Raw genomic sequence first — 23,638 nt, 5'->3', positions numbered from 1 at the left:
TGCTCGCTTACTCTCCCGGCAGTTCGCACACCCTTCAAGCTTCAACGCTTGCCTCAACCTCAACAACCGTTTATCTCACAAAAGGTCCCATCATCAATGTTCGCTGCCAGAACTGCCTTACGGTCGTTGGTGAGCATTCTTGTCGGCCCGCGTTTCTGTTTCCTAGTTACTTATACACAATTCAGACTCTCAACGGGGCACGCCGGTACTCTTCAGCAACGCCCGCGTCCAAGAGCTCGTCCAATCTCCCTTTCTATTTGTTGGGCGCCGGCGTCGCTGCTGCTGGAGGCTACTACTATGTCAATTTCAGCGAGAAAGCAAAGCCTGTCGTTCAACAGTTAAAGAGCCCCCTCGACCCAGAGAACTTTGTGGACTTTAAGCTCAAGAGGGTAGAGCCCTACAACGACAATACGGCCAAGTGAGTAGCTTCCTCCTGCCAAGTGCCTGGTATTGTGGCTTCCCCACGCATGGCCAGTTGATTCGGCCACGCGTGGCGAACAAAGTCCGTTTTCGATTGGAGCCTAGTATGCATATCTTTAGTATCTACACCGCTTCGCATTTGCCGGGTCGATGGAGCTTTACACAACGCCTGTGAAAAGCGCCTCGTTCCTTTGCCCATATGCAAAGTCCTATCAATGTCCACCAGCCACACTGCGTCATTTTGCCGGAAGCTAATCACGATAATGCAGGTTTGTATTCGAGCTCCCCAACAACGAAGCGTCGCTGCTGCCCGTAGCCTCTTGCCTCGTCGTGAAATCATCCGACCCCAATGCCCTGGTCAACGACCAAGGAAAGCCAATCATCCGCCCGTACACACCCATCTCGCCTCCGGACCTTCCCGGGGAACTGACACTTATGGTAAAAAAGTACGACACCGGGAATGCATCAAAATACATCCATTCACTCAAGGTCAGTGCCATCCCTGATATCGCTATCGATGAAATGACGCAACGGATTCCAATACACAGGAAGGAGACTCGCTCGCAATCAAAGGACCTATCCCCAAATGGCCCTATAAGAGTGCGTCACTCCTGTCAGTTTTGTATTGACACTGCTTGACAGTGGATGCAGTTAATGAATTTGATGAGGTTGCGTTGATTGGAGGAGGCAGTGGCGTGTAAGTTGGCGTTGGCTACACCTTCGTCACCAATTGCTCACCGACCTTGGCCCTAGCACTCCCCTTTACCAAATCCTAACCCATGCCCTCGCGGATAAATCTAACAAAACCAAGTTCACGCTCCTCTTTGGTAACATCGCCGAGAAAGACATCTTGCTCCGCGAGGAATTTGACGCCCTGAAGAAGCAATTCCCGGACAAGTTCGATGTTGTGTACTTCCTTGATAAGCCGGAGGCCAACTGGAAGGGAGCTAAGGGATTCATTGGGAAGGACGCTCTAACTAACTATGTCGCCCCGCCAACCCTCGGTGAAAAAGTCAAGGTGTTCGTTTGTGGTAAGTGCGCCAGCTCACGGCGATACGCTTGTCTCATGGGAAATATAGGACCTCCTGGTCAAGTAGCTGCTCTCGCTGGTAAAAAGGCGGGGATGAAGCAGGGCGAGCTTGGTGGCATACTCAAGGAACTTGGTTACACTGAAGATCAAGTTTACAAATTTTAGATGCAACTCATTGTATAACAAGTACTGTTATTAGCCTTGATCATTAGACGATCTGGCTCAATTCCGTCACGGGAGGCCCTTACCATGGCCATCGAAGCAAGGGATCCGTTCATATTGCTATGGATTCTCCTAGCCCCTAAGCGCAGGCTATTCTCACGATCAATCCTTCTCTGCTGCTGGTCCCTCGCCTATCCACTCCCTCGAATCGTATTGAACCATGTAGATTCCTAACACCAGTCAGTTCTCATCTCCCCAGCACGCACAAGTGCCACGAACCGTTTGGAGGATTTGATTTTCTTTGCCAAAACTCTACGTGACAATTCGGTGTGCTCGACGAACACGCAAACTCGAAAGTGCTGAACGACACCGACGGGCAGAAGAATTCGATTCTGCGTGAACCCTCGCCACGGAGGCTGATGCTCCGGAAGCACGTTTTGCGCCGTGGGGCGTACGTCCATTGGGTATGTCGCGATAGCTCCTGCGTATTGTCTAGCATCCACACATCTACGATACTTGACGCATCAACGCGAACGCTAGGCTCGAAGCCAGAATCGGGGGACGTGACGTTATGGCTGGGGATAGTGGGGTCGAGCACGCACTTCTCCATTCTGAAGTCGAGATTGCGAAATTGGATTATGGTCGACGTCTACTGGCGCGTCAGTCCCCACCTTGGGCGTCATCAACATCTGGTAAGGAAGCAGCCTACGGATGACGAGACGAGGAAGTACCGGTCATCGGGGTATATCTCTCCCTGGGGACTGTCATACTTTCTGTAGTTCTCGTGCAGCTTCCGCTGTGGATCAGAGGTGTCGATCTGAAGGAGGATGTGGGCGAAACTATGGATCGGGTGGAAGTGCGGCTGGCTGTCGTTCACCGGGAGCTTGTCGAGGTTCATATACGTGCCTGGACGCCTGAGTAGCGGTGCGCCTGTGGAAGCATGGGCGATGGAGTGGTATGGAGTTAGTTGGGCGGAGATGAAGGTGTAGAGGGAAAGGAGTGAGGTTACGACTGTCGCAACGGACGAAATCAAGACTAGATTGCGACTACTGAGAAACGCTGCTGTTCAAACGTGCAACGTCGACGTTAGTATGACCACCAATATTTATGCTGACTTCCGTACAGTTGCTACTCGACTTCTCGCTAACGACGTTCAAGGCATTCTCAGCGGGCTCGGGCGACGAGGGCACAACTTGGTACGGATTGCCCGATGGCGACATACTGACTCTGGGGCAAAAGGAGGAGGTAGAGGGCACTGAGAAGCATGCAAGTCCACGACCCAAGTAATTGATTCAATAATCTTTGTTCATGAAGCACTCATGACCGCCAACCAGCTCTTCTTTTCTTCTGAATTCCCCGATACCTTGCGATACTTTGCGCGTATCTCAGGAAGGCACGGCTTTGCATGCGCCTCCGAAGCAACGGTTACTCAGAAATTGCCGGAGAAGGTACGACCATGCGGTGGTATCAGTATGTCCCAGTTTCGGTCCGTCCTCGGAGGACTATGAAAGTACGCCGCCTTTCGCCATTCGTGCCTTCCAGTGATAATCAAACTTTGGATTTGATAGCTCGTTGAGGTCTAAGACACCGCGACTTCTGAACCTTCTCGATGACGAAAAGGGTTCTCGTTGATATTTATTTTCTTTGACTTTCTATAGCACCGGCGAGCCCGAGATACAGGTTAGCGCCAATAGTCCGTTATTCATCTCCAGTAGCACTTGAAAGCTACAATTCGATCGTTGTAATTGGTCGCAGCGAGATTGAAAATAGCGTCTGAATCGATGTTTATGGCGTTCCCGATACAGTCCCAGGTCCTGGTGAGTGAGATCAAAGCGGTTTGACTTCCAACTAACTGAGCGTAGGGGGAACTGACTGACACAAAGAAGTTACAGCCGATGCGCGAATCCTGCATGCGGATGCTCGACAGGCTGTTTACCCATATCCCAGTGAACTGGAGGCACCCATCGCCTGCCCAGCACCAGAGAAAGCAGTTGCCTTGGAAGTTGGCGTCGGTGCAGGCCGTCCAGACGGGAATGACCGCATCGAAGGGAAGTGGTGGAGTGGCCACTATTAATTGGTTTGCCAACCCCTCCACTTCGACGATAGACTGGGTGCTATTATCGAAGGCTCTGTTTGGGAGACATATCCTGTTCGCTAAGAGGTGCCCAGTTGGTTTGCTGCACGTTAGCAGAAAGGATGGACACTGACTTTCCCCGTAGCATACTGTGCCTGTGGTGCATACACCATCCACATCACCCCCGCACGCATCAAAAGCCTAACGCGATTAAATGAACAGCTATATCAGTGGCACCAAGGTGTGTGATTGCGTACTGGTTCCACAATCGGTCAATGAAGCAAACGGCCTCAATGTCGTCGTCGCGTAGCGCTATTCCCTACGCATCGATCATCTCTATGCTCGTGGAGAGTTCAGCTCTCTACGCAGTAACTTCGCTGCTCTTTATTGGGTCGTATGGCGCAGGTAACAACATCTCTGCCCTCTTTCTCCCAATCCTTGGTCAGACACAGCTTTCGTTTTCGAAAGTGAAATTCCTGACCTAGTTCCTTGGCGTAGGTAATTGCGCCACTCCTGATCATCAGCCGTGTGGCCAGACAGCGTGCTTTCGGCTCTACTCCTTCGTCTAGCAGCGGTGGAAAACCTAGCCCTTCCTCGCCTGGATCGGAACGCACGAAATTCACCATCGGATCTATCCCAATGGAGGAGACATTAAAGTTTACTTCGCCGGGCACTGACAAGGAGGAGGTCTGAAGGGGTTCTACTGTAGGGTTCTAGTTCTTTGCTTCGATTGCCAATGGTCTCTTACCCGATTGATACCTTCACCATCTTCTCTTCTCTTCCTATGACTGAAATAATAGTGTTCTTTGACCGCCCATGATGGCGCCGTATTCTTGTTCTTCCCGGCGTTTACTCGGAACTTCCACTAGTTTGCGCCTTTGACATAACTTAGCCAGCAGGACGTACTAGGCACCTAGACACTGTCTGATGGATTGTCTAGTTGTCTGAATCATTCACGGAATGATGGTATATATGTTACAAATGTGGTATAAATCAATTGTCTCTTATCTTCACGAGCAATTTTGAACCGAAGTAATGATGATCACTGTGCTGCAATCTGCTTTTGCTGTGCCTGCAAAGTCGTCGAAACAGCAGGGCACCCCTTTCCTGGCCCATTCAAATTCTGCAACGTCACCAACGACGCCTCTATCCGTGCGAGCTTCGATTGCTTAGAATTATCGGTAGGGAAGCTGACGCCAACACTCGGGTTATTCACGGCCTTGCCTGCAGCAACGTTCGCATTGAGAGCCTTGATGAAGGTGTCGCGATCGGGAGGGCAGGCGCAAGGGATTTTGATAGGCTTGCCATCTGCACCGTTTACAGCCCCGTCGCAGTCCCCGGTGCCGGTTGGGTTCAAGCCAGCAGTGAAGCCAAGATCGGGAACGAGGGCGGGATCAACACCACCGGCGTTTCCGCTGGCAGGAGGCGCTGGCGCTGGCGCGGGAGCCGGCGCTGGCGCAGGGGCAGGAGCAGCTACAGGAGGAGCGGTACCCTCAGAGATAGCCTTCTGTTGCGCGAGTAATGTAGTTGAGACGGCGGGGCATCCTTTCCCAGGTCCGTTCAGATTCTGCAAAGTGACCAGAGCGGCTTGAATACGACCGAGTTGATCGTTCTTGGAGTTGCCGGTAGGGAAAGTCACGGCTACGCTGGGATTGTTGACGGCCTTGCCTGCAGCAACGTTCGCGTTCAAGCTCTAATGATCAGCCATAAGTAAAGACGTATGCAAATAGATGAAGTGGTGTCGAGCCTTACCTTGATGAAAGTGTCACGGTCAGGGGGACAAGCACAAGGGATCTTGATAGGTTTGCCGTCTGCACCGTTGACAGCGCCATCACAATCACCAGTGCCAGTGGGGTTTAAGCCGGCGGTGAAACCAAGATCGGGAACGAGGGCGGGATCGACGCCGCCAGCGTTACCGCTAGCGGGAGCGGCTGGTACAGGCGCAGGCACAGGTGCAGGCGCAGGAGCAGGCGCAGGCGCAGGAGCAGGAGCAGCAGTTCCTTCAGAGATAGCCTTCTGCTGTGCTAGCAATGTAGTCGACACAGCAGGACACCCTTTACCAGGGCCGTTCAGGTTCTGCAAAGTCACTAAAGCAGCTTGGATACGGCCAAGTTGATCTTCCTTGGAGTTGCCAGTAGGGAAAGTCACGGCGACGCTTGGGTTGTTAACAGCCTTGCCTGCGGCAACGTTCGCATTCAAGCTCTATCATCAATCATGAGTTAATCTATACACAATCAGGGAGGTTGCAACATACCTTGATGAAAGCATCACGATCGGGAGGACAGGCGCAAGGGATCTTGATGGGTTTGCCATCTGCGCCGTTGACGGCACCATCGCAGTCGCCAGTACCCGTAGGGTTCAGGCCGGATTGGAATCCAAGGTCGGGGACAAGAGCAGGGTCCACACCACCGGTCACAGTTGCCGCTTGATTGGCTGGGGCGGGGGCTGGGACAGGAGCTGGCGCTGCATTGCCCGCCGCGATCGCCTTCTGCTGAGCAAGCAAAGTCGTTGACACTGCCGGACAGCCCTTCCCAGGTCCGTTGAGATTCTGCAATGTCACTAAAGCAGCTTGAATGCGTGCGAGCTGAGAATCTTTGGAGTTGTCCGTGGGGAATGTTACGGCAACGGAGGGGTTGTTGACAGCTTTGCCAGCGGCGACGTTGGCGTTTAAGGACTAATGAAGGAAACACAGATAATAAGAATAGAACGTCAGTTCAGCCAGAACAATACGAAGCGGGACAAGGGATACCTTGATGAATGTATCACGATCAGGAGGGCATGCACAGGGAATCTTGATTGGTTTGCCATCTGCACCATTCACAGCTCCGTCACAGTCACCGGTTCCTGATAATCCGAGGAATGAGTATCAATACATCACAGGTGCGAACAAGAGATATACCAGTTGGGTTCAAACCGGATTGGAAGCCAAGGTCCGGTACTAGGGCGGGATCCACGCCTCCTGCAGATGCTGGTGGTGCGGGTGCAGCAGCAGGGGCTGCGGGTGCCGGTACGGGAGGTGCTGACGGAGGAGCAGGAGGAGCAGTGCCATCGGCAATCGCCTTCTGTTGAGCCAAAAGCGTAGTAGAAGACGCGGGACATCCTTTCCCAGGTCCATTGAGATTCTGCAACGTAACAAGGGCAGCGTTTATTCTGGTGATTTGTGACTCTTTGCTGTTGTCCGTAGGGAATGTAACCTTGACTGATGGGTTGTTGACTGCCTTTCCAGCAGCCACATTCGCATCCAGGGCCTGAGAATCGCGTGAAGTTAGTTGGATTGTTGGAAATGCAGCTATACATAGAGCGCGTACCTGAATGAAAGAGTTGCGGTCTGGGGGACAAGCACAAGGGACCTTAATGGGTTTCCCGCTGGCATCGTTGACAGCTCCATCACAATCTCCAGTTCCTGAGACCAACTACAATGTCAACAAAGGTGCTGTCGCGTTATATCTACATTTCCTCCCACCTGTTGGGTTCACTCCAGCGGCATGGCCGAAATCCGGTACCAGAGCGGGGTCGATGGCACGTTTAATTGGGAGAGAGTACACCGGGGCCAAGATCGCAGCCACGGTAAATGCGACAGAGAGTTTCATAGTGTTGGTAAACGAATGTTATGTGGGAACGGCTAGCGCTTTGTCGCAGAAATGAACGTCAAGTACGCGCTGCGTCGGACAAAGAAGATCTCGACACAGTCGAGTAGAGGAAGGGAGAAAGGATGGTCGGTCGTTGAAGGAGAAGGAAGGGGAAAGGAATCTTGAACTGCAAATTTGCCATTCGGCCATTCTTATATGGCCATTGTTCGCGCCAAAAACCGGCTTTGTGCAACTTCCACCATTATTGAGTCACGTGACGTAGCAACCATCATTGTTACTGTCGAATTGAGTTTCGGGCAGTCAACAGATCGAGTGCAAAAATAAGCTCCTGCGTTCCTCGAGATCTCGATGAACGGAGTCCGCCTACAAAACGACAGATATTACTTCGAGTTTGTAGTGGAACGAATTTCGGGAGGTGCAGGGCCATTCCTTAACGCGCAGTTGGGAATGCGGGGAGCGTCGCGGTGATGACCACAGGGCTTCCGTATCAACGATCTTGGGCGAACAGGGGGGACCATGAGGTGCCATCAAAACCGCGTTTAGCACGAAACCCGTGTGGTGGGATGTATTAGCTGCTATATTGGAGTAACAGAGCCCATGCAACATACCTCGAAACTCGTAACCGCTGTGGATACCATCTATAGTGCATCGACGCGATCACCATTGCCAATGATTGTATGCTGATGGGACTATATGCGCCGGTCAGAACATCACACAGAATACTCGTTAATCATTCTTCGTTGATTCCGCAGTGTTTATCAAAGACAAAGTCGAATGTATGCGCCATATACTACCCATGGCCGAGCACTGTTCTCGCATCGGCGGAGTCCTTGGAGGAGCATTTCCTTCGTCTGGCCGTGGCAGTCAATGAAGACCGGGAAGTCGAGAAATTACTCACTTCCTTTGCCAGCCTCATCCCAGCACTCTCTAACAGCTGCTCGACGTCGGCGTCGGCGTCGGCGCAACGGGATGAGTGTTCTGGTCAAACGGCGTTATTGTTTTGAGCGTGAGAATTAGCTAATTTGCCAACATTAAGATGACTAAGCTCATTGAAAAGCTTCCGTCGAAGGTCGAAGGTCGCCGACTTACTTCCCGGTTAATCATTCCTGCAGCTTGTGTTCAAACTCTATGTGTTTGAAAGGACTTGCGTCGAATTCGAAAGCATCCAGCGCGCTCATGAGCTCGGATAATACAGTTGTATTTTTCTTTCTTGTTTTCTTGGACCGACCTTGGACTCGCTCTTGCGTTTCAACGGATTCAAGTAGCTTGACTTGGTCTTCGAGATACTTAAGTTTTTTTTTTTTTTTTGGCCTCTGTTTAACGTCCTTCGGAGAAACTCCATGCGGACGGCGCTGTACTACGATGCTCTGTGTCTACCAGTGTGTATGTAAGATAAATACAAAGGGCCCCTATGCCCACCTTGACCCCCTAGCTCTTCAAGCACGACAGACGGACGGTCCGAGAGATACTTAAGTTACCCACTCATACCGTTGACTCCCGATCTGGAGAACTAGAAATTGACCACCACAAGGAGGCATGCCTCGCCCTTGTTTCCGGAACTGACTGTGACCTCCACCGAACTTGGCAGCCTTGGATCAGGGACCTTCCGGTAAGTGTAACTCTCCCCAGATTCCTGATCCCACTATTTTCTTCACCGCGTTATGATACGTCTTCCAACTCCAGCGCCATGAGCCCCCCTCCCCTGATGAGCCCAAAAGGACGAACAAAGTAATACCAGCAATACTGGAAAAATAGCATGTATTCCGTGTGTAGCCCTTCGTCGTACATATACAAAGGCGATCGATCGTTGCGAGTGATATATCATCGCCGTTCTAAGATAAGTACTCGTGCCCGAGAGTGTGAGAAAAGAGTCGAGGCCACTTCGTTTAGTGTTCAACGAAGGATATCGAGCGATAAAGGTCCAAGCAAATAAAAGCGTCCGAATACAATAATCGCAACCATCTATCCACATATGCAATAAGGATTCTTTCCTACATAGCAGCTGGAGTAAATTACAACAATATCGTATGGTTGATTTGTGACATGTGAGGTTAGTATTGTAGATGCTGTGGGCATGTGGTATGAATTGAGTGACTGCAAGGATATTCCTATAAGTATGCATGGAAAATGACAGAGCAGAAGCTGGAAGAAAATAAAAATGGATTAAAAGCAAGTAAACAAAACAGAAATTCCCTGAGCGATGGTATCCAACCCATCGTGCTCAGAACCTAGGCGATAGTCCAGGGAACAAAGTCGGATCCTTGGTCTTCTCCTTGAGTTTCTCTCTGTCACGGATGTCTTTCTCTCGATGGCGTTCTTCCCTGTCCCGCCGCCCGAAGCCAAGACTGAGCTTGCGAGTCGCTTTCTTGAGATTCGAGCTGGCACTGCTACTTCCACTACCAACTGTAGCAGTCGACGCGAGGGCGTTTTCCGGAGAGCTCATCACGAAATTGGGGGATGCAACATCATCTAGCGCCGCCGATGTCCTCAGCCCGGGGGTGTAGTTGCTATTATCCCTGTCTTTGCCCTTCATGGTAGCATCCGGATCGTGCTGCGATCCAGAATTGTAGCCATTGCTCTTTGCCCGCGAATGATTTGCATAAGCCGCTGGAAGAGCAGGAGAAGGTACGGGCGGCTCCGCTGAGTATTTAGAAGATGGACGGCCACCAGCAGTCGATGGCCGGGGAATAGACGGCAAACCACGAAGTATGTCTTTCGTCATGCTGGGAAGATGCGTGAGGGATTTCTTGTGGTCTGGAGATCGAGGGACGGGAGGTAGCGGGCGTGGGTGCCAACTTTCCCTACCGTTGGGACTCGACGAGGAAGAAGCAAGCTGAGGGTCCATCGAGCGACTCCCGGTGATTGGTTGCGGTGAGGAGGATAGGGGAGTAGAAAGATGCGACGACGATGTAGATTTAGCCGAGTCGTACCCGTTCGTCAGATCTCCGTTTATCTCTGTCATTGCCAGAGAAGCGCCGGTGCTCGTCTTTGGTCTAGCCTTCGATGTCTTCGGCGATGGATCTTGAGGTTCTGAGCCATTTGTATAGGAAGAATCTGGGGTGAGCCCGTTTTGTGTGTGGTTTAGGGTATTGTGGCCGTTGCTATGCATTGGATCGGAGCCAAAGTGCGATGGGTTGAAGAAGCTAACAGGTTCTGATGGTCTGCGAGGAGGTTTGGAATGGCCGGACGTCTTAAACCAATGCCCGCTCGACGGAGACGGGTCTGGGACGCCCGAAGGTGCATTGTACTCAGAGGCGGATGCCCCATGGCCATGCCTCCCGTTCTTTTCCTTGTCTTTATCCTTATCCCTGTCACCCAAGCGAATGCTCCTCCTGTTGAACAACCACTTCCCCTTCTTCTCTGGTTCCTTCCTCTTCTCCTTCTGGTCACTCTTCTGATCACTTTCATCTGCCTCAGGCACTGTCCCAATCTCCTCATCTGAACCAGCAACGCCGTTCGTAGGTCGGGGGCTCAGATCTAAGCCATGTTGACGCCCGTCGATACCATTCCGACCGGGTTCGGCGTACCCACTCTGACTACCGGAGCGTCGTATGCTCGACATGAAATTGCTCATCCCGGTCTTTGGCGGACTCATGCTTGAAGCAACGCCGTTTGGTACTGGCTTGTCCAGAGCCGTAGTATCCAATTGCAACGCAGGCGGGGGAAGTGGTATTGACGTTGACCCCTCTGGCGTGCTGACAGCAGACACTTCAACGGAGAGCCCAGGAGGCAAAGCTGGTGATTCTTCGACACTCCCTCCACTCACTGTACCGTCCAAGGTCACACCCAAGCCGACTGGTTGCTCGACAACAACACCCCGAGTCACTGGTGCTGGCTCCGGCTCCGGCTCCTTCAGCCCCAACCCAACCAAGTCAATGTCTATGGCCTGATAGTAAAGGACATATGCCGACCCTGAATTTGGGGAGCTTGACCCCGCAGGGTCACCGAAGTATTTAGGAATGTCTGCTTCCGCGATTGGTGATACGGTGACATCGTCGAACACTAGCCATGAACCTAGGGTCTTGATGATCGAGATGTAGTGCCCGTGATGAGGCCCGCTGAACAAAGGAATGAGTTCTACACCGCCTATTAAAACATCAAAGGAAGATACCTACTTTCCGATGTGCACAACAATTCCAAACAATTCATACAATCTGTCGGCATCTTCGGCATCGTCCACTGTGTTGAACAGCCGTAGTTCGAATGGAAACGCGACGCGGTACGCAAGCTTGACATATTTCTGTAGGTCTTCTTGGTACTTAAACCGCTTCAAGTGTAAAGCCAATACATTCGGAAGCCGCTTGATCTTCATCCTACAAATTCAGTCAATAATGTACCGGGAGCACCCGTCATTCGTCGGGCCGGCACGCTCTACTCCCGACGTGCGCGACGCGACCTGAGACGAAGGATTATGTGCTCACCGTTTCTCAGCCTCCTGGAGATCACAACAGGAATCGCAGAAGAATTTGTTCTTCTGACAAAGCATCTCACTAGCACTAAACTGTCGTAGACAAGCGGTTACGCTCGAGTTCTGCTCGATGTCAATTGAGAGATCGAGAAAGGATTCGTCACGGGAAGAAACCTATTGGAGAGCTCGTTTTGGTTGGGCGAAGGAGCACAACGTTAGAGGGACTCACAGTCTCGCACGTTAGACACCTGGTCTCGCTCGTCAGCACGCCTTCGAATAACTTATGCACTAGTGTGGCATCATGCGGAGATATGCCTGAAGTTGAGCTCGTGGTCACTGAATTGGACACTGTAGGATTTGAGAGGTCAATTACGCTATCCCCGAATATGATACGCGAGGTCAAAAGGCGCTGGCGAGTCTAGTAGTAAGCAGACGTCGGACTCACAGTCGTCAACATTCACCAAGGACTCCTTCTCTTTAGCCTGTTGGACAGACCGCTTGTCCTCCTCGATCTCCTCTACTATTTTATTCAGCAGGAAGTTGAGAAACTCGTGGGCGTCCTGATGCATTGTGGTTGATCGGAATATCTCGTTCACTTCTTTGAGCTTGTCAATGAAGGCGCGGGGTGCTACCGTGCCTCGCTCGGCCGGGTTTGTGGATATGTGAGCATATAAAGAACGTAGCGCCGAGAACAGCGTTGGGGGATGTGGTGGTATGGGTATGGGTGTCGTTGATATTGGCGGTTTCGACGGTGAGTATGGTATCGAATCGATGGGGGGCACGGAAGTAGTTCCAGACGTAGAGGGGGTCCCTAGCGTCGGTGAGGAGGATGTGGCACTATGTATCGTCTGGTTTGGAGGGTGCGGCACTTCTATCGCCTGCACGACAAGGTCCCGGAATGGTGCGCAGAAATACAAAGCCTGTATGACAGAGTTCGCGTAGCTGCAAGCCACACGAGATACGGTAAGTATCAGCATAGGATATGAGTATTCCAGGGAGGATTTCAGTGCGCACCAAGTATTCCCGAACTGATTCATCATAATACCGATTTCAGAGCTCCCCCATCAAGAGACCGCAGAGCAACTCACATTCTCCAGCCCAAATTTCTTCGCATCTGCCGTGCTCAGCACTGGCAAGACGGCGTCCTTGTCGGATTTTGCAGGTGTGGGCCCATTGCCTGTATTCTGGTTCGCAGGATGTTGCTTGAATATTGTCCGTATCTTGGCCATGGCACCGGGTGGTGGTGAGCGGGTGCCTTTGCGTCGCTGGGAGTCGTCGCCGTTGGATACAGGGATCCTGGCGAGATTTCCTGCCTGATTTCCTGCGGCTCAGCCAGAGTCCAGTCGAGCACCTGCAACCAATTCTGAATTCAGCAACGTCAAATACCAAGGCACATAATCTTGCTGTGCAACCACGCCACGTGCAACTCAGGGGCCCCTGATCCCCCGATAATTCTACGACGTTTATTTACCTCCGAGTATGCCTCTACTTCAGACGCAACCATTTACCATGCCGCTTTTTATTGTTATATAGCCCTAACATCCTCTATAACTCAGTAGTATGCCAAAGTTTGGATCAACGTTCTTCTGTGCCTGGCCATTCGCTTGCATGTGAACCACTTTCAGCCGCCAGTGCGAGAAGTTCCCATGTTGTGCTTCGCTTGACTGATGCACTTGATACGCCGGGCGCAATTGATCCACGCTCTTTCCTCCGACACGCTGACTGGGGCATCCCGGACGCTACTAGATGCTGTCTTGAGGGCGGGACTTGACTTGGTGGGGGTAAGAGGCCCGCCGTCGGTCCGCTAGAGTTCACTGACAATCCCATTAGGACTCTATGACTCTGTGAGGTCTCAAGATCTCACACACATCGAATCACCGTACATATCGGAGCCGTGTGTCTGAGAAGCACTCATTGAAGAACGGGTAGTGGACCGAAGACTGGAATCAATCGAGTCGACAAGAACAAGGCTAGTCCTTGAGGGGGTCATCGCGCATTCGCTCCACACGAGAACGATTGCAGTCTGGCGAGCAAAGGCATCAGCCAGAGCCAGCCACGCTTGGGAGTCGGACATGAGGTGCCAACGCCTGTAATAGCAAATTTTGACCATGATCATAATTCCAGGCAGGTCGGATTGACTCCGCGGTGCACTACTGATAGATCGCAACTCATCAGATGGTATCCAATAGACACTCTTCAAGGAACAAGCGTCACGGACATGCCTTGTATTTGCTCCATCAGGATCCTTTCGCTACATCAACCTCTCAACAATCGACGGTGAAAGCAGACTAGCTTTCGTGCACCATATGGCTGGCAGACCATGCTTCAAATTTCAACCCCCTTACGCCCACCCAATCTCCCACATATCGATGGGTTGAGTACTGATTGGACACGCACCTCAAGTTCTCTGAAGTTTGACTTTCAGGTTTGGAACTTCAGGGAACAAGTTATGTAACTCTTGAGACGCTCTGTCCGACCGACCATGTACGGTGCAGAATGAGGTTACTTAGGCGCAATAAATCCTTTAAGGAACCAGGACGTCATGGCGTTGGGTGATGGGAGATAGTAAAAATATCACAATACGGCAACATTGAACCTCGAACAGAGATAAGTATTAGTACGGGAGGTACATGATGCACGTTGATCGGGCTCTACCTATGTTGTGGATGGAACAGTTCGTACTCCAAACCCCTCTACTCCATCTTAGGGGTAAACCCCTTTCCTCCTACGCAACGTCTTTTCACCAACTTCCGAGGTCGAAGGATAGATCTAGCCACCAATTCACGAAGCACTAGTTTATTGGTCAATAAGAACCATCTTTCTAAGGTGACGTGTCCATTGTGGTCTTGCTTGACGCCAGCGCCTCGTAGCCTGAAAGTTTGTGCTCGCTTGAGGAGTGATTCTGCTCGCATCCTTGTTCGACAGTAACATGTACCCGCCACGGGCTGCATAGGATAAGCGAACGTTTGGTCGTCCTGACCGCCCTCATTCTCCTGTCGCTTGCATGAGCGAAAGATAGTCCTCGTTTCGGGTGGCGGACATTGCTCATGCATTTGTGGTGAAGTGGAATGTATTTGCAGAAAGATGAGACAGGACCTTATACCCTGGTGATACGGATGTGAGCTACGATTATCAGTCGGCTTTGTGTTTGCTTACCACGACTATATCGAGTGCCGGGTATTGACCGTTGGATCCAGACATATATGCGATCAGTAGCGCTAGCACGCTACACGCATACAATGCCCCACCAGTTGATAAGAAGAGCGTCCGAAGCGGCCGGCTTGTTGTCGACGCTAATTGGTCATGAAGGAGTTTCGTTAAGTTGGGGGCGACAGCTTTGGCAAGCATGCCGACACGGTGCAAGATGGGCACCCTCGGAAGGAGCGTTCCTTTTTCTGCGCATCGATTGACTTTGAAGTAATCACAGATATCGCAAACGTACCCTCGAGCTTGTAAGCCCAGCCGATTAACAACCGTTATCAGTCGTCGACGTGATGCGATACGTTCGATACTGGTAGCAAATTGAACGTTTAAAATCTGAACCTGAGGTAGGTGACAGAAAGGAAACTAGTGTCGGTCGAGAGTAAACACGAAGCTATACAACGTAGATTGTAACCTTTTGGCGACTAAATGATAAACAGGTGAACCCACGAGCGTTGCTCAGGATTGAGATTTGTTCTCCTTGCGCAATCTTTGATCCCAACGTTGCCACATTGGAGTTCCGAAGACGGGCTTCCATGCCTAGCGTGGCGCAGAAGTTGTCGTCTTGCATGACGTCGTTGGTTCTTCGTAGCCTGTACGCTTGTACTCGTCGGGGGAGCAATTCTGCTTGCAACCTTGCTCGACTCGAACGTGTACTGCCAAGGGTTGCATAGGATAAGCGAAGGTGTGTTCTCCCCTACCTTCGCCCCCGTGCTGTTTAGCGGAGCGGAAGGCGGAGATTGTATTTATGGTAATGGGCCCGTTTGTATTCCATACATTTGAGGTAAGGTGACATTGTATTTGCAGGACGATGAGGCAGAACGTGATACCCTGATGGCGCGATGTAAGTTACGATAACACGTTGGTTTGGGATTGTGTCCTACCACAAGGGGAGTGACAACATCGAGCGCCGCATATTGACCATTGGAGCCAGATGCATATGCGATCATCAATGCCAACACGCTGCTCGCGTACAGCGCCCCACTTTCGACGAAGGCCAGCAAAACGGGTGTCAATCGTGTCCGTTTGATTAGAGGGCTTCTTGTTCTGTAGATGCGCCAGGCGATCGCCGCTGGTAGATATGAGGATGGAGAAGAGTATTGCTGAGGCAAGCCGTAGACTCACTGGTACACGTTATGTTGATGCACATGGTGAGCGTGAAGAATGTCATAATCCATGGAGAGCCTGACTGGAAGATAGTTACCCCCGACGAGGCTTTCCATAGTGCCCATACCACTGAGTATCCAGCACCTAGTAGTCATATTCTTGTCAAGCTAGCGATTGCGGTTCCGGCGTCGTCGAGCCATCTCACCTGAGTTGACCAATAGGACGACGACATTGGGTATCAGAACAAGCAAACGTCGATCCAATATGACATAGCACCTCCATATCTAGAATTTCAAAAGATGTCAACCAATGGTTGAACACTTATAGATATCGATAAAACTTACCATAATGGCGTCTCCAAGGGTGGTTTGGGTAACGTAAAGTACTCCCTTAACAAGATGCAAGGGGCTGGATGGCTTGGATTTTCAGGCGCAGGAACAGTCGTAGTAGGCGCCGGTGAAGGGGAAACCAAAATACTTCACGAAGAAAACTCATTCGGCCACTAACGACAACTGAAGGGAAGGTTTGACTCAATGAGTATAGTTCGATAAAACGTGGAGTAATCACCAAAGGCGCTCGCCCAAAAAAACGCGATCATTGAATTTGGATCGGTACTCAATATAGATGGGCTCATGTATCTCCTGGAAACAACGATGGTGACACGAAAATGCACCAAGCAGTAGGCGAGTTATTCAGAGTGCTCAACCACCTCGGATCCTCTAGACCTCCGATTCCCGAGTGTCTCGGTGCGCGCGGGTGCAATCGTTCCAGCTTCTTGATGCTCCTTTTGTGTAGTACAAGGATTCGATGGCCAGCAAGCATCGTTCATGAGGGGAATTGAGAAGGAAATTGCAAGAGATCGTGGCGCGAATTGCCAGGCGAATAGCGTCGACCGCCCGATCACGTGTCTTGCGCCGTTCTCGGAAAACCATGTCGCGTCGCCTGTTCCCTGCAACCATCCGCAAACTTCTCGCCCATCCACCACCACCAGGATCCTCAATTTCTCTTACTGGATACATAAAATCTATCAGAAAGCAAAAGAATATAACCTTTGGTGTTCTCTCTGACGGGTCCACGCAACCAGGCCTTCAACTCGTCCTTCCTAACTCGGGTAGCGTACAACTGAGTAATGGCTGCACCGTCGCCGTGAACGGGACTCTGGCCGAATCTCCGAGGCGTCAGCCTGAGCTGCACGTTTCTCCCGATGGCCTTCGAATTATTGGGCCGTCCCCGCCTTCAACCTATCCGATACAAAAACAGGCCCTTTCTACGGAGTACCTACGCACGAATGTTCACTTACGAGCCCGAACAGATAAAATAGCCTCCACGCTTCGGCTACGTGCGCGTATAAAGAAGATACTCGAGGGGTGGTTCGACGAGGAAGGGTTTACGCATGTGCACACACCGGTGTTGACGGGGAATGATTGCGAGGGCGGTGGGGAGACTTTCGGAGTTGTGCCAGCAGATTTCTTCGGGAGCGAGGGTGGTGAAGGTGCCGCGACTCACTTGACGGTATCTGCGCAGCTCCACCTCGAAGCGATGGCTTGGGCTCTGGGTAGAGTTTACACCCTGAACCCCTGCTTTAGGGCGGAGAGATCGGATACGTCCAGACATTTGGCCGAGTTTTGGATGTTGGAGGCCGAATGGAACTTTCCCGCCATACAGACGATCACCACGTCAGGCCCGGCCCCAGCGACACTTGATCAACGAAGTCACCTTATGCAAGTATGCGATACCGTCGAACATGCCCTCAAACACGTCCTTGCGGATTGCCTGCCGTCTTCTCCTGACAGCCCTGATAGTACTTCGGGTGCCCCCATCTCACTCCCACAACAAGATCTATCTTTCCTCTCGCCGTCGCCTTCCCATCTCATCGCCCTCGCACGTGCAGCAGACCCTTCCACATCCTGGGCGCGCATCTCCTACACCCACGCCCTTGAAATCCTCAATGCTGCGACCAAGGACTCCACTACTCCGCTACGCCTCCCGCCGCCTGAGTGGGGCTCATCCCTCGCCTCCGAACACGAACGCTACCTCGCAGAAACATATGCCCGTGGTCCTATTTTTGTATACGACTACCCAGCCTCCATCAAGCCTTTCTATATGAGAAGGAATGATGGTGCGAAGATAGATGAAGAAAGTGACGGCGCGAATAGGCAAACGGTGTCTTGCTTCGACCTCCTTATACCGAGAATTGGGGAACTTGCAGGTGGGTCGGTGCGTGAGGAGCGGTACGAGGTTTTAGAGCGCGTCTTGAGCGACGAGAACGCTGCACGAGCTTCCCCTGATCCCGACGCGCCTGCCTTGAGCACAAAAGACCATCCCCTGAACTGGTACCTTTCCCTCCGCAAACACGGTTCTTCGCCCCATGGTGGTTTCGGCATAGGTTTCGAACGGCTGGTCTCCTGGATTTCGGGCGTCGAGAATGTGAAGGAGTGCATACCGGTTCCAAGGACCGCTGGGAGGATCGATTTATAGACATGTAGATACCATATGGAACGTACTAATCTAGACTTCGTTGGAACCTACACACGCCAAATAGTTCGTTGCTTTCCCTGCCCTCATTGCTGGATACATGTCTGACTATTATTAGGAGATGTGATCCAAGAATCGGGTTTCCTACGTCAGCCAGCTAACAGGACATCCTGTGCTAGGGAAGCAATCTTCTTAACAGCAATCCCATTCTATTACGACTTCGATATTTGCTGTCAGTCCCTGCCCCGGCAATCAGTAGTTTTTTCGACTTTCTCCATCCCAAGTCTCCTTTCAGATTCTGGGGCCGGAGAAGGAGTGCCGGTGACTTCCTGTGATGAACTCGAGGCACTGACACCCCATATGTGCCTCCGATATTGCAGGCTTCGGGCAAGGGGATCACCATCCATCATTCGTATCCTGGCCCGATTCCGCCTAAACATTTCTTGGGATGCCGTTCCCATCCTGAAGATCACTCGCTCAATTGAATTGAATGTTACATACGCAGTCTTGTAAACCATCTGGGTTCCCGTGAATGCGTGCTTCTCCTTGCCCAGTTCCCAGCATAGCAGTCATCAGTGATTGACTCACTACGAACCCCGGCATTATCGTAGGAAGGTGCCCTAAAATAGCTCACCAATGGTATGTTTCCTTGTCTTACAGAGTGACTCACGGTTTGCACGTACAAAACCATATCAAACCAGCGCCTCACATCCACCGGTCCGCTTCGAAGAAGTCCTGATATCTTTCTATACTTATTAGAGAGCAACTGCCGGACAAATGTAACACGGTTTTTTCGCGATGCAGCGCCGTAGCCGCAGGTACGGTAAGTCCGCGTGTCGTTTCAATGCACAGCATCTTCACTTACATCCATCAGGCAGATAGGCAGAAGGGGCCATGGCTTTAAACCGTATTAATACCTCCTGATGAACTGTGTATGTCAGACATCTGATCCTAATAAAAGCTCGGCGTCGTCTCCGAAAGGCATCCCCACACCATCCCCAGACCTCAACGTTTGAATCTCGCCAATGGTCGAACTATCTATTGAACAATTTGTCTTCGATGCGCCCACTTCTCGCCACGTGTTATCGAGTCCTGGTGCTCTTAAAACAGTTGCGAAGAGGTACCGAAGCACGGATGCCCGCTCTGCTAAGGATGGCACAGGCATAACACTATTACTGGTGCATGGTACTGGCTTCCGTGAGTTTGTTGCTGGTTATTGCCGAGTCGAGTCGGAAATGCTAACATCTTGTACCTTCTAGATAAGGAGCAGTGGGAGCCGACCATACAAGCCATCTTTAATCATTACGCTAGCCCAGGTTCAAGTCAGCGCACGAAGGTCACAGAAGTGTGGTCCTTCGACTGGCATGACCATGGCGCAGCTGCAGTGATCAACCGCGAAGCTTTGAAGGCCAGAGGAGACCGTGGGGGATGTACGTAACCCTAAATTTAAACAGGCTGCTGAGAGTCCTGACAATGGGTTCTGAAGCGCTTCGCGAATTGGGAGATGCCATGGCCGCTTTCGTCAAGTCTGAGCACGTCAAAGGTCATACCCTGGTATCGGTTTCGCATTCCTTGGGTTCGGCAGCGACGTGAGTCCTAGGACCTCTTGATTATGCACGGCAATGGTATTTATTGCTCGGATTATAGGTTGTTCTCCACCAAGCTATTCCCTGTGCACGAACTCCCGTATCAAACCCTGTTTTTTGTCGACCCGACAATGTGTCGGGAGGAATTTTGGCACCAAAATCTTCACATTCGTAAAGGGTTGTTTGACTACGGAGCACTAGCTACAGGTTCAGCACGACGGAGGGATAGATGGTCAAGCAAAGAAGAAGCGTTCTCGTGGTTCAGTACCCGGTTCCCCTGGAAGACCTGGGATACCCGTGCTGTGCGATCCTTCGTCGTAGGTGTTATCTTCACGAAGATGAATACCGCTACTGATCGAAGTACGGCTTAGGACCATGCATTAGAGCGAAGAGACGAAGAAGTCCGTCTCAAGTGCAATAAGCTGCATGAATCAGAATACTACTCTCCATCGGAAAATATATTCGATCCTCCCCATATTATCTCCAAACTCTGCCACGCCGTTCCCATTCACATCATCTGGGGAGAGATACCTGATATTATGTGCGTAGACCCGTCTTTCACCTTTACTAGTATTCGTTACTCACATCCTGTCACTTTGCTCCAGGCCCACGATTGCTCGTAACTCGTTCCATGATTTGGAGGTGGCATCAGTCAGTACTGTCAAACGTTGCGGGCATCTGGTGAGTTGCAATCAATCCTCTCGTGGCCATACGGGTTGACAAAATAATATTCAAAAGGTCATCGCACAACAGCCGGACTCACTGGCGCAATCAATCTGTAAGAAATTGGACGCTACACCGTTCAAGCTGCAGACCATGGAAGCAAAACTATAGACTCTGTGCTTTTACATAAGTATAGAATCGGAAGGTACATTAGAACTCTGAATTAATCTTGACAGAGTGGACGCATGTAAATGTTGTATTGGACACTCAGGACACAGTCTATTGAGCTACCGACTGTAGGAAATCGTAGGCTCGATAAACGTCATCGCGATCAAGGCATTGGAAATATAGGTTATGATCCTACATACGGATGTGAGGTAGAGACACTTGAGTGATACTCCGATATGGCTTACGGTAGAGAAGGTACCAAACGCCAATCTGAATTGAAATCCATGTTTGGACCCCGAGTCGGTGACAGCACTAAAAATATCAACATGGTACTATGGGCTCTGGTAGGTGGAGAAGGCAACTCACCGAAGTATAGTTTCATTTAGGTCTTCGTCAATGAATATCGTTCTTAGGCGATCAATCTTGGGAAGTGGTCAGTGTCTACGCTATCATCCAATGGCGACACAGGCATACCTCGAGGTATGCCGAAAGAACATGATTCCAACCAGCTGACAACTTCTTCAACCTTTGCGGATCGCTTGAACACACTAGTAACGTCATTTTTGGATGGCAATCATCTCTAAACGTCACCAACTGACCTCGAGGCAGAGGGTTGGTGCTGATGAGCACAACAAAGAATCCCTGCGCAGCGAATACTTGACGGTCTTTAGATTCGGCTAAACATACTATGGTTGAGGGCAGACTCACTATTGGGGTTTGATAGATTAGACCATTGGTTACGCCATGCACCAGGACCTCCAACCCCCACACATCAGACCGAGATACTACAGTGATTTCACAGTATTCACCTTTGTAATGTATCAGAATCGCTGGCCGTTTGATACCATCGTCTTTTACCCAACCCTTCGCCTTAAATATCCAGCCGTGAGCATTGTCTATCCCTGGGATGTCAAAGGCTTCGCCTCCAGTCAAATTAGTTCGGCGGATTATACCATCGTTGACATGGGTGATTTGTTCGACTAAGTTCGACCCTTGTGGATCACGGATGAGGACGACCTCGTTCGGGGATGCGTAAGATAATAGAGTAGCTAAGAGGCTGCCGTTTGGAAGGGCTTGGAGCCCGCGCAGCGAGGTAGTTTCCTTTATGAAAGTCGGTACGGGGTGGGGGTCGAGGGGGCCAGAGAGGGGGGTTTCAGGGACGGGTAAGGAGTACACCGAGACCATAATGTCATTCCCGCCGGTGAAATACAAAGTATCATCGACTTCAGAGAACTACAGGAGCGGTGTTACTAAGATCCGAGTTCGTAAGTAGTAGCAAACCTACCACCAGGGACGTAGGATAGAGATCCATTCGATCTATCAATGTGAATTCGACGTCTTGAAGGATATCATATATTACGATCTTTGCGCTGTGCGCCGTGAGTGAGCTGTAGGCAGATATATTCATGGCGGGCATTACTTATCCTCAAACCATGCCGCCTTAGTGCCAGCATTATTCAACCTTGGGCTAGTGACAGACCTTGCCTTTGCGATTCGGCGAGCCGTGGTGGAACCGTCGATGGTGTTCACGTATATCTAAAGTCAACATGAGATCCAAAGGCTGGCCACTAATCAAACCGACACCCTACATCATGAGGAAGCTCGAGTCCACACATGCATCCTGAGGGTTCAACTTCGGCGTCAATCGCATAGATAATACGAGCTTCCGAGAGATCGTAGGCATGCTGTTCGGTGATTTCGGGCAGTGGCTAAGATTGTGATTGAATGTTAATGGGAGGCAAGTGGGATTGGTAGACTGAAGATACCTCATGTGGAGTTAGTCGAATGTAGTCAGTGCCCAGAGCCCATGAGCCGTCGTCTGTCTTGGAGAGACTAACGGACAAAAGCGCCGGCCTCTCATCTCTTCTGGGTACTTGTCAGTTGCTCACGTACTCGGACATTCTGAGTTCGCGAACGACATACGAATCTAAATCTGAATCATCTAGTCTTTCGAACATAGACCCAAAGAATGGTGGCGGATCTTCAAGTTGCTCAGCTTCCTCTTCTGGTCCATACGCGGGGAAATAGCCGTCTTTGGATATCTGGTCGTAGAAAACGAGTCGTTGAGCCTGAGGGAGATACTGGAAGTCTAATGCGCCAAGGGTAGGTAGGGTCGCTATTAAGGACGAGCTTAGAACGCGCAGATAACCAGTGTGACCCTCGGACGAATCCTTGAGATCAAGACTCAGAGCCTTTAAGTCATATTGCTCGTACGGAGATTCTTCTGTCTCAATGTGAACGACGTGTGCGATAGTACGTGAATCCAGCCAGAACACAGAGTCTCGCTCGCCCAAGACAAGTTCGTGGGTGTGTTGGCCAGCTGCACCCAGAGACGAAAGTAGGACGGAATGCCGATCGCTACAACAACACAAGGTGTCAGACGCGTATCCATCACGGTAGTTAGTTCCGCGCTTACTCCACTTCTGTTGCATTGTATGTCTTGATGGGCAGCAAGAATAGATCCCCTGCTGGGTTGGCGAAGGCCGTGCCTGGTTTACTCATTGAAACCAAGTCCATTGGCGAGAATACGTCGTCTCCCAGGGTGAAGTTGTATTTCGGCGGCCTGGGCTCATCACTTGTGCGCCAGAACGGTATCAAATAATCCAAGCGAAATGGAAACTGCATGATGGTGTAGAGCAGAGAGTCGACTTGCGTTCCCCGCTGGGGACTCGTACATGACTCAGATGTACCTGGCGGCCCTGATTGTCTGAGTCTTGCGTGGTTTACCTTAAGTGGTAAGGAAACACGTAGCGG

The 23,638-nt window shown here is 51.0% G+C and overlaps 7 protein-coding genes across 7 annotated transcripts; 3 read left to right on the top strand and 4 right to left on the bottom strand.

Moving 5' to 3' along the window:
* Positions 1-96: 96 nt before the first annotated feature.
* On the top strand, positions 97-1,615 carry MCR1 (NADH-cytochrome b5 reductase; the record flags this gene model as incomplete). The annotated part of the gene is made up of 7 exons (XM_036772688.1): positions 97-129; positions 186-418; positions 690-909; positions 969-1,020; positions 1,072-1,117; positions 1,174-1,451; positions 1,500-1,615. 7 exons carry the CDS (start codon positions 97-99, stop codon positions 1,613-1,615), a joined length of 978 nt encoding a protein of 325 aa, XP_036634161.1.
* Positions 1,616-1,751: 136 nt separating this feature from the next.
* On the bottom strand, positions 1,752-2,832 carry PC9H_003090 (uncharacterized protein; the record flags this gene model as incomplete). The annotated part of the gene is made up of 5 exons (XM_036772687.1): positions 1,752-1,842; positions 1,892-1,924; positions 1,987-2,261; positions 2,322-2,674; positions 2,736-2,832. 5 exons carry the CDS (start codon positions 2,830-2,832, stop codon positions 1,752-1,754), a joined length of 849 nt encoding a protein of 282 aa, XP_036634160.1.
* Positions 2,833-4,728: 1,896 nt separating this feature from the next.
* Positions 4,729-7,276, bottom strand: PC9H_003089 (uncharacterized protein; the record flags this gene model as incomplete). The annotated part of the gene is made up of 7 exons (XM_036772686.1): positions 4,729-5,379; positions 5,439-5,888; positions 5,941-6,360; positions 6,436-6,530; positions 6,586-6,934; positions 6,995-7,089; positions 7,150-7,276. The coding sequence occupies 7 exons, from the start codon at positions 7,274-7,276 to the stop codon at positions 4,729-4,731; spliced, it is 2,187 nt and encodes a 728-aa protein (XP_036634159.1).
* Positions 7,277-9,497: 2,221 nt separating this feature from the next.
* PC9H_003088 (uncharacterized protein) lies at positions 9,498-12,913 on the bottom strand (the record flags this gene model as incomplete). Its single annotated transcript, XM_036772685.1, has 8 exons — positions 9,498-11,334; positions 11,392-11,589; positions 11,698-11,858; positions 11,914-12,010; positions 12,153-12,532; positions 12,572-12,626; positions 12,699-12,712; positions 12,773-12,913. 8 exons carry the CDS (start codon positions 12,911-12,913, stop codon positions 9,498-9,500), a joined length of 2,883 nt encoding a protein of 960 aa, XP_036634158.1.
* Positions 12,914-16,922: 4,009 nt separating this feature from the next.
* SLM5 (asparaginyl-tRNA synthetase) lies at positions 16,923-18,470 on the top strand (the record flags this gene model as incomplete). Its single annotated transcript, XM_036772684.1, has 1 exon — positions 16,923-18,470. One exon carries the CDS (start codon positions 16,923-16,925, stop codon positions 18,468-18,470), a length of 1,548 nt encoding a protein of 515 aa, XP_036634157.1.
* A 1,022-nt stretch (positions 18,471-19,492) lies between these two features.
* On the top strand, positions 19,493-20,676 carry PC9H_003086 (uncharacterized protein; the record flags this gene model as incomplete). The annotated part of the gene is made up of 5 exons (XM_036772683.1): positions 19,493-19,664; positions 19,727-19,897; positions 19,954-20,056; positions 20,115-20,370; positions 20,425-20,676. 5 exons carry the CDS (start codon positions 19,493-19,495, stop codon positions 20,674-20,676), a joined length of 954 nt encoding a protein of 317 aa, XP_036634156.1.
* A 319-nt stretch (positions 20,677-20,995) lies between these two features.
* Positions 20,996-23,509, bottom strand: PC9H_003085 (uncharacterized protein; the record flags this gene model as incomplete). The annotated part of the gene is made up of 12 exons (XM_036772682.1): positions 20,996-21,076; positions 21,130-21,196; positions 21,251-21,306; positions 21,359-21,432; positions 21,484-21,526; positions 21,593-22,117; positions 22,170-22,254; positions 22,305-22,420; positions 22,474-22,593; positions 22,651-22,717; positions 22,778-23,242; positions 23,301-23,509. 12 exons carry the CDS (start codon positions 23,507-23,509, stop codon positions 20,996-20,998), a joined length of 1,908 nt encoding a protein of 635 aa, XP_036634155.1.
* Between the last annotated feature and the right edge of the window lie 129 nt (positions 23,510-23,638).

The sequence above is a fragment of the Pleurotus ostreatus genome, assembly GCF_014466165.1.
Source record: "Pleurotus ostreatus strain PC9 chromosome Unknown scaffold_2, whole genome shotgun sequence".
In the NCBI taxonomy this organism is placed as follows: Eukaryota; Fungi; Basidiomycota; class Agaricomycetes; order Agaricales; family Pleurotaceae; genus Pleurotus; species Pleurotus ostreatus.
Note: the sequence above shows the minus strand (reverse complement) of the source record. Positions and strands in the feature narration are given on the sequence as shown.